This window comes from Micrasema longulum, unplaced genomic scaffold, assembly GCF_059751315.1.
Source record: "Micrasema longulum isolate JH-2025_06_02 unplaced genomic scaffold, ASM5975131v1 h1tg001939l, whole genome shotgun sequence".
NCBI lineage: Eukaryota > Metazoa > Arthropoda > Insecta > Trichoptera > Brachycentridae > Micrasema > Micrasema longulum.
The window spans coordinates 172,397-185,207 of NW_028279113.1; the positions used below are offsets into that span (position 1 = coordinate 172,397).

Consider the following 12,811-nt stretch of genomic DNA (forward strand, 5'->3'; position numbering starts at 1 on the left):
TTTGTCTTTTCAACATTCTTAATAAGTTAGGTGGACGTTATGGAGTTATTATAATACGAAAGGATTTTTATTAGACAAGTGAATACATAAAACATAATTTTTTAAAACTTTTTGTAAAATGTTTCCCTCGACACGGGACACCCCAGTGAGGGAACATTATTCTGTATAAAAAAAAGAATACAAACAATGTAAATAAAAATAAATAATATGTTGTACAACTTTTACGGAACTGTCCGGTAATGAACGTAACGTTGATAACATTTTTCTAACTAACATTATTTTGAAACATTTGCTCAGTAAATTCCTCTACATTATGAATGTCAGTCTAGTGTCCACACAGTTCAAAGGTAGACATTTAAATACAAGATTAAATGACTTTACATGAAATAAGAAAACAGTATGAATTGACGGAGAATTTGCACAATTTATGTATTTCCTATTCTCGTGGTTCTTACTTTTGTGTGCATATCACGTGGTAACTGCAATAAGATGCATGTAAACAAATAAAATGGTTTATTTCACACCTTGGGAGAGACCTTTTTAAAAACTAATGGTAATATTAATCCTGGGGTGCTATTCTGAACCACTCGCGGCACGAGAAAACAGTTTTTCTCGTGTATTTTGTATGTAAATAAACGAGATAAATAGGCCCGCGAGAGCGTTTGGAATACCATCCCTGGAGTACAAATCATGATATTTAATTTATAAAAACAGCTGAAAAGTTTTGGCAAAATGGGAACTTTTAAATTGAACGTTTTTTGTCTCACCCGTTAACTTTAATAAAATATTTGACATACAATGTATTGTAGTTACAGCGACAATATGCCATAGCAAATTCCTAGATATGTGTGCGTGAGTTAGAGTATGCAAGGCTATTTTGTGTAAATATGTGTGTGCGCGAGAATACGTGCAGGTACAGTGCGTTTGAATGTATAATAGCCTATATTAATGTGTTAGTGTCTGTCGGTGGACCAAGTAAGCGTATAATTTTTGTTTGTGGAGTATGTACATTTTTTGTACGAAAATTTTCTGTCACGAACACAAACAATGACTTAAAGATTTGAATGCACTGTATAAGGAGTGCATGTGTGAGTGTGTAAACATATGCGTGTATACAAAATGTGCGTAGTGTGGAAGCGGACCCCAAATGGTCAATCAATTGAGGCAGCATAAATATTGCAACCAATCACAACCAAAATTAAACTGGCGCAATTAACAGTTGGCGGCAGCTAGTTTAATTATTGTTCTTATTTTTTTAATTAATGGGTTTGTAAACAACATTATTTTATTCTCAGACTAATATTTTGTATGTAGACCATTTAGTTATGCATTTTTGTACAATTTTGAATAATACACTTATTATGTTACGTTGCCATGTATGTATATGTATAATATATGTAGGTACTGGTACCCAGTATTTAACTAAACTTTTCCCTTTGTTGGATGTTGGTAATTTAAACATTAGTTTTAATGAGATTATTGAATGAAAATGACAAAAATGTAATAGAAAACGAGATAATTATTTTAATATAAAATATGAATATTTTTGCACAATAAATAAATATACTTTTCTAAACTGTTTTTGTGAAGCATGTGTATCAGTCCATCCATTATTTTGTTACATTGTCTTTTTAGAAATTTTATTATTTGAAATTGGGCAATATTTATTTATATTTTACATACATAATGTATATTGTAACAATAAATTTTGATTTAAACAGAATTAATATTTTCTTTACTTATTTTTGTTGTAGGTTATTTTCGTCGACATATTAATACACATATACACATCTTTTAGAGTACAATATTGCTTATTTTTTACCTTGAATCAATCGATCAACGATCGGAGTGCTTTTATCGAGCACTTGCCCTGATCGCATTTGACAAGAAATATTGTTTATTTATAATTAAATACTGAAAACAGGTTACATAATATTATTTTATAAAACAGTATTATCTTATATTTAAGATTATTTTCAATACAAATGTATTTATTACAAATGTATTTATTTTTTTATAAATATAAGTAATTGCTCATATGAAATTGTTTTTTAGCACAATTTTTTTAATTGTATATATTTTTTTAAACTTAAAATTCATGAACTGCATAATGCAAATAACCTGTGCCCGGTTTCTGCGCTTGCGCGACATCTTTGAGACTGGTATCTTTATTATAAAATTTAATGTATTCATATAAAAATAGCAAGGATAGAGAATTCAAAATTGTATAATATCGCTCGTCTCTTATTTGTATAATAAATTACAATTAATTTTCACTAACAAATATGAATATTTTACGCTTTGTTAGGCTTTTAGGGTTTGACTTTTAAAGAAATACCAATGAAATGTTACATCCTTTTTTAAATGTGTATCCAAATAGGTTTTTACACGCTTTCATGACTCAAGCAGGCATTTGGGTTTCTATTCTGAACGTCAAGCTCACGTCCCACCTTGCTGGCGGTTAAAAAATAAATATATATACGCATTGGTATGATAAGTGTTTGGGCATGAGTTAAGTGTCATCATTTTTGGGGACTCAGGGTGCGTCTATGTGTATTAATAGATTGATGGATATTTTAGAATATTATGTAACAGTTCTAAAATTTTTCAAGGAGCCCAAAAACAAAATGAATGAAAAATTGATAAGAAAACAATCGTCTCTAATATATTGCGTATTTTTTTTAAATGAAAAAATGTGCAGTTTTTCAAATTTAATCAAATGACTATCATGTTGTCGCCGAAAATTTCATATGGGCTAATATAATTTGTTTAGAAGAAAACCTCTGTTGATCTGTATCTTTAAAATTGTATATATATGAGTGTGCTTGGTAATTTTAAAGGTTTAGAAAAGTTTTATATCTCTCCTGAAAACTTATGAATAATATGCACCTATTTCACCTTTGTACAATACCCACATAAATCAATAAATAATTGAGTAAATGCTTTTTTCACATCCAATCAATGAACACTGTAAATATAAAAATATTATAGATCCTTTAAATTTAAACGATGTATGTATATTATTATTATGGTACCGAATTATAAACCTTAAATCTGATCTTGTTAAGTGAATGTTTATTGTATATATCTATATCTTATTTTTGAAATGTACCTAAAGTAAAAAAAAGATATACATATTATATTCCAATTATTTTATAATAAACAACAATCAACTCTATAAAATATTTTATTTTAAGTTGTTTGTTTTATTACAGATTTATGAATATTATAAAAAACTTTATTTCATACAGTATTTAAAAAAATAACACCACCTACATATTACACGGGTTGAAACATTTTTAAAAAAAATTCTTGATAATTTATAATTTCACTAAAAACTAATATGTATAATGTTATGTATATAAAAACAATGACATGAAACCCCAACTGCCCATGAACTCCGCTACAAGATGTGTTGAATTATTTCATGTAAGCATCCTCGAGGTAATTTGTGATGCATCCCTGAGATATTGAAAATCTAATTTATAAAATGACAGGGTGACATTCTAACCCTCTAATTTGATAGACATACTTAGATTTCACAGCGTATTATACGAGGTGTGTCCAATAAATACGCTAACTAGGGTCATAAAAACTTTATTTTACAAAATTTCATCTACATTTATTTTGTCTCCTTCAAAATATTCTCCATTCGTCCCCAGACACTCGTCCTATCTTCTTTTCCACTGTTCAAAGCACCTTCGAAAGTCCTCGGCAGTTAGGCTTTTTAGTTTATTTGTCGTTTATTGTTTTATTGTTTCTACATCCTCCCAGTAATGTCCCCTCATCACCATTTTGCATTTTGGGAAAAGGAAAATTTCAGGCGTATCCGAAAAAACCGTCAACCGTCAAAATTACCAAAGAAGGCGAAGCTGCTGCTTCCACGTCGCAAAAAGTCAGTACACCGAGAAAAAAACGTGATCAAAAAAAGAAAATTGTATTCGATGATTTTTGATTTGTGTGCAGTTAGAAATAAAATACATGAAATGTATACAGTCAGAAAGGAGGTGCCAACTGACTGCACTTGGGTCACCATTCCTTCAGGTAACTTTAACCATAACAATCAACTTCACGTAGCATGTGTATATATACCTGGTGGCCCCAATCACACCTCTCAGTTACAAAATTTCTGTGATTTAGTAGACCAGCTCTCCATCGACAATCCTGACGACCAATTCCTAATAATGGGAGATTTTAATCTACCACACATGACTTGGGAACGAGATCCTGTTTCGCTACCTCTTAAACCTCATATCATAGGTAGCACAGATTATATTTTGAGTGAGTGCATGTCATTTTCTGACTTGCACCAGTATAACGGTACAGTGAACTTAAATGGCAGGTTGCTTGATTTAATGCTTAGTAACGTAGAATTAAGGGTTCAACGTAGTGATATTACATTGGTAAAAGAGGATAGTCATCATCCAGCACTTCTTGTTGAATTGAATATTTTAAACGCCCGGACACTACCTGAAGTGGAGCGTGTTGCGTTTAATTTTAAGCGCGCGGAATTTGAATGTATTAATTCCTTTCTTTCGACTATTGATTGGGAAACAAAATTTTCTAATTGTGATTGTGTGAATTCTGCAACACGGAAATTTTATTTAGAGTTAAAAAATGTTCTCAGTGAGTTTGTACCTCTAAAAACACTGAAAAATAACTCATATCCTCGCTGGTACAGCTCATCTCTCATAAAAATTATTAAGGAGAAATCCAAATATCATAAAAAATGGAAGAAATACAATAATCCACGTGATTATGATACATTTGTTTTGCTCCGGGCCAGGCAAAAAAAATTACAAAAAGAATGTTTTAAAAAATTCATACTCGAAAGTGAGAAAGCTATTGTGAACGATCCTAAATATTTTTGGTCTTTTATTAAAAGTAAACGTAACTCTAACAACATTCCCTTGAATATGCAGTATAAAAACCAAGTGTCTAATAATGCCCAAGAAGTAGTCGACCACTTCTCTAATTATTTTAATTCGGTCTATACTCAAAGCAATTTGATCGATGAAGCCTGCATAACCTCCCCACTCCATCAAAGCACACGCAATGTTGCTACATCTTCAATTAACTTTTCTTACGACGATGTCCGTAAAATTCTTACTAAATTAGATTCTAGCAAAGGCGCTGGAAGCGATGACATTCCTCCATTATTCGCAATCAAATGTGCAAATCAACTTGCCAAACCTCTAACAATTATATTCAATCGCTCATTAAAAGATGGAGTCTTTCCGAGTCACTGGAAAAGAGCACTTATCATTCCCATTCATAAAAGTGGCCTCAAAAATAAAGTTGAGAATTATCGACCGGTCTCAATCTTACCAGTGTTTGGCAAAATATTTGAAATGTTAGTTTATAATCACCTTTTATCTGAAGTTGCTTTACACATCCCAAATGAACAGCACGGTTTTATGCGGAAACGATCAGTAGTTTCTAATTTAACGCTCTTCACAACCGATATTGCTGAGTATATGGCCAAGGGATTACAATCTGATGTTATTTACACTGATTATTCAAAGGCGTTTGATCGTGTTGATCATTCAATCCTCTTAAAAAAGTTAATAGCAATCGGAATTAATAGAGATCTCTTATGTTGGCTTGGTTCTTACATCAGTCAAAGGAGTCAGGCAGTCGTCGTTGGCGGGCACTCTTCTGACTTTTCCTTGCTTCCATCTGGTGTCCCTCAAGGTAGCCATTTAGGACCCCTTTTATTCAATGTATATGTTCATGATATAGGCGATTGTTTTAATAACTCTAAATACATTATGTATGCAGACGACATGAAGGTATACTTAAATATTGAAAATACTAATGACTGTCATAAAATGCAGGAGGACCTCACTAGACTGTCGGTTTATTGTTTAAATAATAAACTATCGCTTAACCCTGAAAAATGCCTAAAAATAACATTCAAAAGAAAGACCCGTGCCATCGATTTTAATTACAAATTAAATAATACAAATATTAAATCTGTCGAAACAGTCCGTGATTTAGGTATCCTCTTAGATGAAAAATTAACTTTTAATCGTCACATCGATGGTATTACTGAAAAATCTTTTAGAACACTAGGATTTATACTACGCACAGGCAAACCGTTTCAAAATACCGATACTCTTAAAAAATTATATTTTTCTTATGTTCGTAGTTTACTAGAATTTTCTTCACCTGTCTGGTCTCCTTATTATAAAATTCATTCCTGCAAAATTGAAAGAATTCAAAAAATGTTTATAAAAAACTTAAACCGTAGATTACATCTCAATTTTCCAGATTATCGCCAAGCGTGCGTTTTTCATAATATCCAAACTCTCGCTGATAGACGAACCACAGCTGATATAGTGTTACTCACCAACATAATATCTGATAAAATAGATTCCCCCGAATTGGTTAACCGCATTCATCTTAAGGTACCACAGAGACAAACGCGTTATACACAACTTTTCCACATACCTAAATGCAGAACAAATTCGTCAAAAAACGCTACGATTAACCGTATTATGGATACGTATAACAGGAAATTTAACGAAATAGATATATTTACCAAAAATATTAAATTTATCAAAACTGCCATAGGTAATAAATTGTCTTTGTCCGCATCCTCCTCTCCGTTGCTCTCTATCCCTGAACATATATAAGTTTTATAGTGAGAAGATCTTTTAATATAATTATGTATCCCCGTACTGCGGGCCAACTGTTTGTGACACCTGATTTTTATAATCCGAATCATTTCTATTAAACTTATATGTTATTCTTATTTATATATTATGTAGGTGCATATAATATGCATTTGTGTGTTCGTTTTGAATCAACGTTCGCGTATTGTCAATCCTTATTTTATTGTTGTCATTATTTCGTATTTACTGCATTTTGTGATTACCTACTGTATTGTATAGGACTCGTCCCACATTATTCATTCGATGTGTATCAGTTAAATTTAAAAAATAAAATGCTTTTTTTTTCTTCAGAATACGGTTTTGAAATTTAACATACTTAAAAAAAAAAAAAAAAAAACAATTTATATCATTTCGTCATTTGAATTTTAACAAAAAGGTTTCTAACTTTTTACTAAGCTCTTTATTGTACCATTTTTAATACAATTTACAAGTTTTAAGCAAATATATTATTTTCATACTTACGCACCCATACAAACGCACCCTCTCCCTCTTTCATTCCCACACGCACATGTATCCTCTCCCTCATTCATTCACGCATACACACATTCACATACACATGAATACAAACGTCACACAAATACAATTACTAAACTTCTTTTCTTATATATTATGTGTCATTATATTTACAGTGGATTTTTTTAATTGGCTTTAGTATTTTTAAGATTTTTCTAATTATTTTGTTTATGTAATAGCTGTAAAAATCCCAAATAAAATGAAATAAAATAAAATAAATAAAACTTTGGGTAAGCTTTTAGCTGAACTAAAGAATGATATCAGTTTCCGAGGCGGTCGTACCACATTGTGGAAAATTATCCTTCAAATCGGATTTCGATTTTAAAAATGTGGGTCTGAGAGAAAAGTACTCATGGAACGACATGACATTGTAGCTTGGAGATAAAGATACTTAAACATTTTACGTCAAAATCGTAATGATGGTAGACCTGTCGTGTTTCTTGATGAAACGTATATTCACGCTTCATATTCAGTAAAAAAATGCTGGCAATCTGAGAATGAAGAAGGTGTCGTGACCAGCGATTCTGCGGGTGCACGATGGATTATAGTTCATGCTGGTGGTGAAATGGGCTTCATACCAAACGCGCTCTTGATATTTAAGTCTCAGTCTAAATCAGGTGACTATCATGATGACATGAACAGAACAAATTTTATGAAATGGCTACAAGATAAACTCATACCAAATTTACCGCCCAATTCTTTGATAGTCATGGATAATGCTCCTTATCACACTGTGAAGTTAAATAAGGCACCAACATTAAGTTCCACCAAAGCAGATATGCAAACCTGGATAATAAATAAGGGATTATCTTATCTGCCTAACATGGTCAAAGCCCAACTTTATGAAATAATAAAAGAACACAAAGAAACTCCAATATATGAAGCTGATCAACTACTTGAAGCTTATGGTCACAAAGTAACTAGATTACCGCGTTATCACTGCGACTTGAACGCAATTGAATTTATGTGGAGTCTTGTGAAAAGGCGAGTAGCGAGCCAAAATGTGGGACAAGACACAAACAATATTGTCAAATTAACTGAAGAAGCTTTCCAGTCGGTCACTACAGAAGAGTGGCAAAAACAATGTGAACATGTGCGCCACATAGAAGATAAGCTGTCTGAAAGAGATGAATGTATGGATGCTGAAATAGACAAGTTCATAATAGAATTAAATAATGAATCTGATACAGAATCTGACAGCAGTTCCGAAGACTCAAGTTCGACGGATAGTGATTCTACATGGTCTGCTATCCCCTTGGATCATTCATATTAAAAATAAATAAAGTTATTATAATTTATTTATTTTTATTTATTTATTATTCACAATTTAACAATATTACAGTTACCAGTTATCAAAAAATAATAATATAATAAAGGTACTAGGAACGTCAACCCCATTCGAAATTGGCTTTCAGCGCTTACAGCGCGCTGCTTTGACTGTTGAAGTATGGGTGAACTGGTCAGATGAGTGCTGTGAGTAAGCTCAATATTTTTTAATGATAATAGTTTTTTCAGATAACAATTTTTTAATGTGCAAGTGGTGAATCTTAGAAGGTGAATATGGCAACACAGCTCTGAAGTTAGCCAACATAACAACTAGAGGCAGAGATAATGTAGAACTATTAATAGTTACTAGAGGTAAAATAACTGTGAACAGACTGTAGTGACAATTATGCACTTTTATTTAAACTTGTTTTGTAATTGCTGTTATTAAAACACCCCCGTATTGTTGCTGTATGAATGTAACTAAATTTAATAATTCCAACATTACATACCTGCTACATAATTGCAATTTTTGTAAATATTGTTTATTGCAGATCTTTGCCTAATCAACCAGCTGTTGTAGGGGTGGAAAAGTTGGCACCCACTAAGCAGGTGGTAAACCTCGAGCCATTCAGAACAGTTCCTGCTGAGATGTTTGTTCATACATCTAGTATTAACGCCGTATTGAAGAAAGGGTATATATTTTGATTATATTATGTACTACTACTATGAATTAATAACTAGCCACCATTAAACTCGAACTGTATGTGCTAAGTATTAGAAGTGCAACGTTCATCTGTGTTTGGGGAATGGAGTTGAATGTTTTGTTTTGTGTTTGTTTTGGATTTGCTGTTACTTGTCCTCAGTGCGTTGAGCAAAAAGAGCTAAATAAATCTAGATGTCTCACTTACTTGTATTAAGAAAGGGGAGATAGAGTTTTCGCAGCGCGGAATATTAAATGAACACAACATACAACTTTTCTAGTTATTTAAATTTGTTTTATATTATAAAAAATTATCTTGTCTTATATTACGAAATTAAAACACTTTCTTTACAAGAATTTGTAGTAATTAAATTATGCCATAAATTGTACAGTTTTTGAATTTTATGGGAATTGTACAAAATTAATATTATAAGTATTATTTTTTACAGAGATCAAGTAAGAACAGCGCAGTCAACACTGAAAAAATATGATGCCGTGATCTTAATTTCCAAACTTCATTCGGTCACAAACATTTTTGGCTATTTTAAAATTATTTGTAGGTTGATTACTATCATATACATAATTAGGTACTATTTAGAAAAATAATTATGTAATAATAATGCTAAATCCAAAAGTAAGTCTGAAATTTCCATTAAAAGTAATAGGTATTCAATTGAGTCTTAAATTTATGTCACACAATGTTATATAAATCCACAATTTAAAAAATAAATGTATTAAAAAAACTTTATTGTTTCATTATGATATGCATACTATGATTTCGATTCGCTGTCTCTGTTTTCACTCAAAGTTAGTGTTTTTAAGTACTATTTTATTTTTTTAAAAGAGATCAAAGCAGGATAGATAATTTCCATAATTCAGTTTACCATTGAAATAATTCAACAACAAAAACAACTTTAGTGACCCCGCGGTGTAATGGTTGAGATGCTCGCCTTATCTACTTTGTGTACTGGGTTAAATTTTCAGTGTAATTATAATTCAGTAAATGTATTTCTTCTTACTAAGCCTGGGTATATTATGTAGTAATTTGACATTGTTGTTTTTAATAGTTTTATGTTCGTTTACTAAATTCTCCCGCTAGAAAGCATAACATGGAATAGAAATAATAAAACATACATCGAGTTTTACTAGGGCTCTGTTCTCTTGTTTTTTTTCTGCTAAATGCTCATCTTAGGTTGTGTGATCAGCCAGACTTTAAAAATCATTCAAACTGGTCAAATACATTTTTTTTTTTTTGTGGGTATAAAAAAAACAAAAGTATGCATTATTCATTGTTAGTCAAAGTAAAAAACCTTGCAACTGTTGTGAAGATTTGATGATTTACTCTTTTCACACAAGTTAGTAAACAATTGAATTTGTTATAATAACTTTTACTGTAATTTAGGAATTTTTGTGATTTTTTAAAAGTCTGAGCCAGATCTAATATTAAATTATACCTCATTCAAACTTTGAATGTGTGAGGTGACATTCTATATTAAAACATATTTTTTGATAAAAGGTAATTTTAAATTAATGAATTTATCCACTTTAATTTATTTAAGAGAACTAGATTTCTAGCGGCATTGATCTTCCCATCAGCATCTATACAATAAGATTTTTCTAGTGTTGTGGACATTTTCTGCAAAATGAGGAATATCGTTTTTGTGATCCACATTATTTTCAGAAGGTGATTATTACAGTTTTTTTGTATGAAAGCGTCAGCTATTCTCAATTTTTTTAATGATCATCATACCCCCTACACCAGATGGTGCATAGGTAAATGCATTGGTACTCCAATGATGGCAGGATGATTAGTCTCATGCTTCAGATCCAGTCCAGGCATTTTAAAATTTCACAGTGAACCATTGTAAAAATTCCATGTCAGCCCTCCCGGGAATCCTGGAGACCTAAGGCATGGTAGTCACAACAAGATCTAACCAGTGCACCACGAGGCAGACTTATCTACACTCTTCCAGGGTTCTGGTTCTATTTTACACGCAGAACTTGGAAATGGACAGTTTATTGATCTGTTCGTATTAATTTTTTCATAATAAGGTCATAAACCTAACATCCTCCGAAGAGATAAAATCACGAGTATGTAATTTTAGTAAAAGACCGAAAACCACTTAAAAAAAATAACACCTTAAATACAAAACAGTATTTAAATAAATAAATAAAAAAACAAAAAAAATCTTACTACAAAAGACAGTTTGTAAAGAAATAATGATCGCGTGGTTTTTATTTCCTAGAATGCATATTCAAACAAGTTTTATGCAGAAAATATATATCTGGAATATATATTCATGAAGTCGATGAATTAATATTATTAACCTTTGATACTAAAATTGATAAGGAAGATTATTAAGATAATGTTTGATTCTCAGAAAAGTGGTGTAGTTTCAGAATATTAGGTATTCAATTACATATCTCCATCCTAGATATTCAACATGGATGCCTTAATCCCACTGTCAGGGGACTCATCTTTACGTGCAAAGTGTAGGTCATACACTAATAATTATGAAGATAAATAATCTTTGTAAAAATATAATTCATAATTTATGAATTTCTTTCATTTCTTATTATCAAATAAGTGTTAACTCATTCACCGCGGTGCTCGCATATATCTGTGAGCGCCTTGACAGCATTACTATGCGGTGCTCACAGCATATGCAAGTAATTTACTATCAAAAAGGTTTGTAGCTAAAGTATTCATCAAGAATTAAATCTTTATATTCGTGGTCAGTAACAAAATAACTGTTTAAACTAATAAATAAATTTTGAACTCGGGTAAAGGATTAACAATCACACTAAAATGAGTCATTGGCGATATTATATTTTTATTAATTGGTGTAAAGGCGTGAAGCCTATCTTTTTTCCTCATCCAAATGTGTAAAAAATATTGTTAACCGAAATATTCATAATATTTAAAAAAATCATAATTAATTTAAAAAATATAAATTGAAAGTAAATTATGATCCACTCAAAGTTTTTAAAATCATAATCCTGATACTTATTATGTATCCTTACATTTTGAAAATAGAAATTTTTTTTGATCAATAATTTTTCAATGAGGAACTTCAGCCCTACGGGAAATTGGATACAAAAAATGTTTTCTTACGCGGGGTAAAAATTAGAGCATTAAATTGTACAGCAAAGTTTCTTGAAAATGTACAGAAAAAATAATAAAAAATATTTTGATAAAAACGCACTACTTTAAATGACGTCACTGGTTCATGTGAATCAACCCATTATCTGAGAGCTATGGAAGATTTCCGGTCTGCTTGTTGCTTCTGGACCAATAGGAAGAACTGAATGGGAATAAGCGGAAATGAACCTCTGACGTCACACGCGGAGTTATTTCAGAAATACAAAACTTTAAAAAATCGTAGCGCCGATAATACGATATGTAAAAATTAAAAAAAAAAAATTTTGACATAGTTTAACAGTCTTTTAACGAATAAAAAATTTGAAAAAAAACACTGAACTTCCTCATTAACCTGAGAAATTTTCCCATTGTTTTGATGGATGAAAATTATACGGACTACATCCTGGAAACAATATAGCCTGTACTTGAAAATACTTTATCTTACACACTAGAGGCGAAGAAAAAATACCACATTAAAGATAATAAAATAATTATAAAAGGTAAGTATCTAGT

The 12,811-nt window shown here is 31.1% G+C and overlaps 1 protein-coding gene across 1 annotated transcript; it reads left to right on the forward strand.

Annotated features, from left to right (window-relative positions):
• The first annotated feature begins 7,169 nt into the window (after positions 1–7,169).
• Positions 7,170–8,593, forward strand: LOC148273485 (uncharacterized). The gene has a single exon (XM_088238656.1). It carries the CDS (start codon positions 7,756–7,758, stop codon positions 8,461–8,463), a length of 708 nt encoding a protein of 235 aa, XP_088094782.1. The 5' UTR covers positions 7,170–7,755; the 3' UTR covers positions 8,464–8,593.
• The last annotated feature ends 4,218 nt before the right edge of the window (positions 8,594–12,811 follow it).

Excerpts from the sequence above, each read along its gene's own strand:
- LOC148273485 (XM_088238656.1), top strand. The coding sequence starts at position 7,756 with ATGGGCTTCATACCAAACGCGCTCTTGATATTTAAGTCTCAGTCTAAA.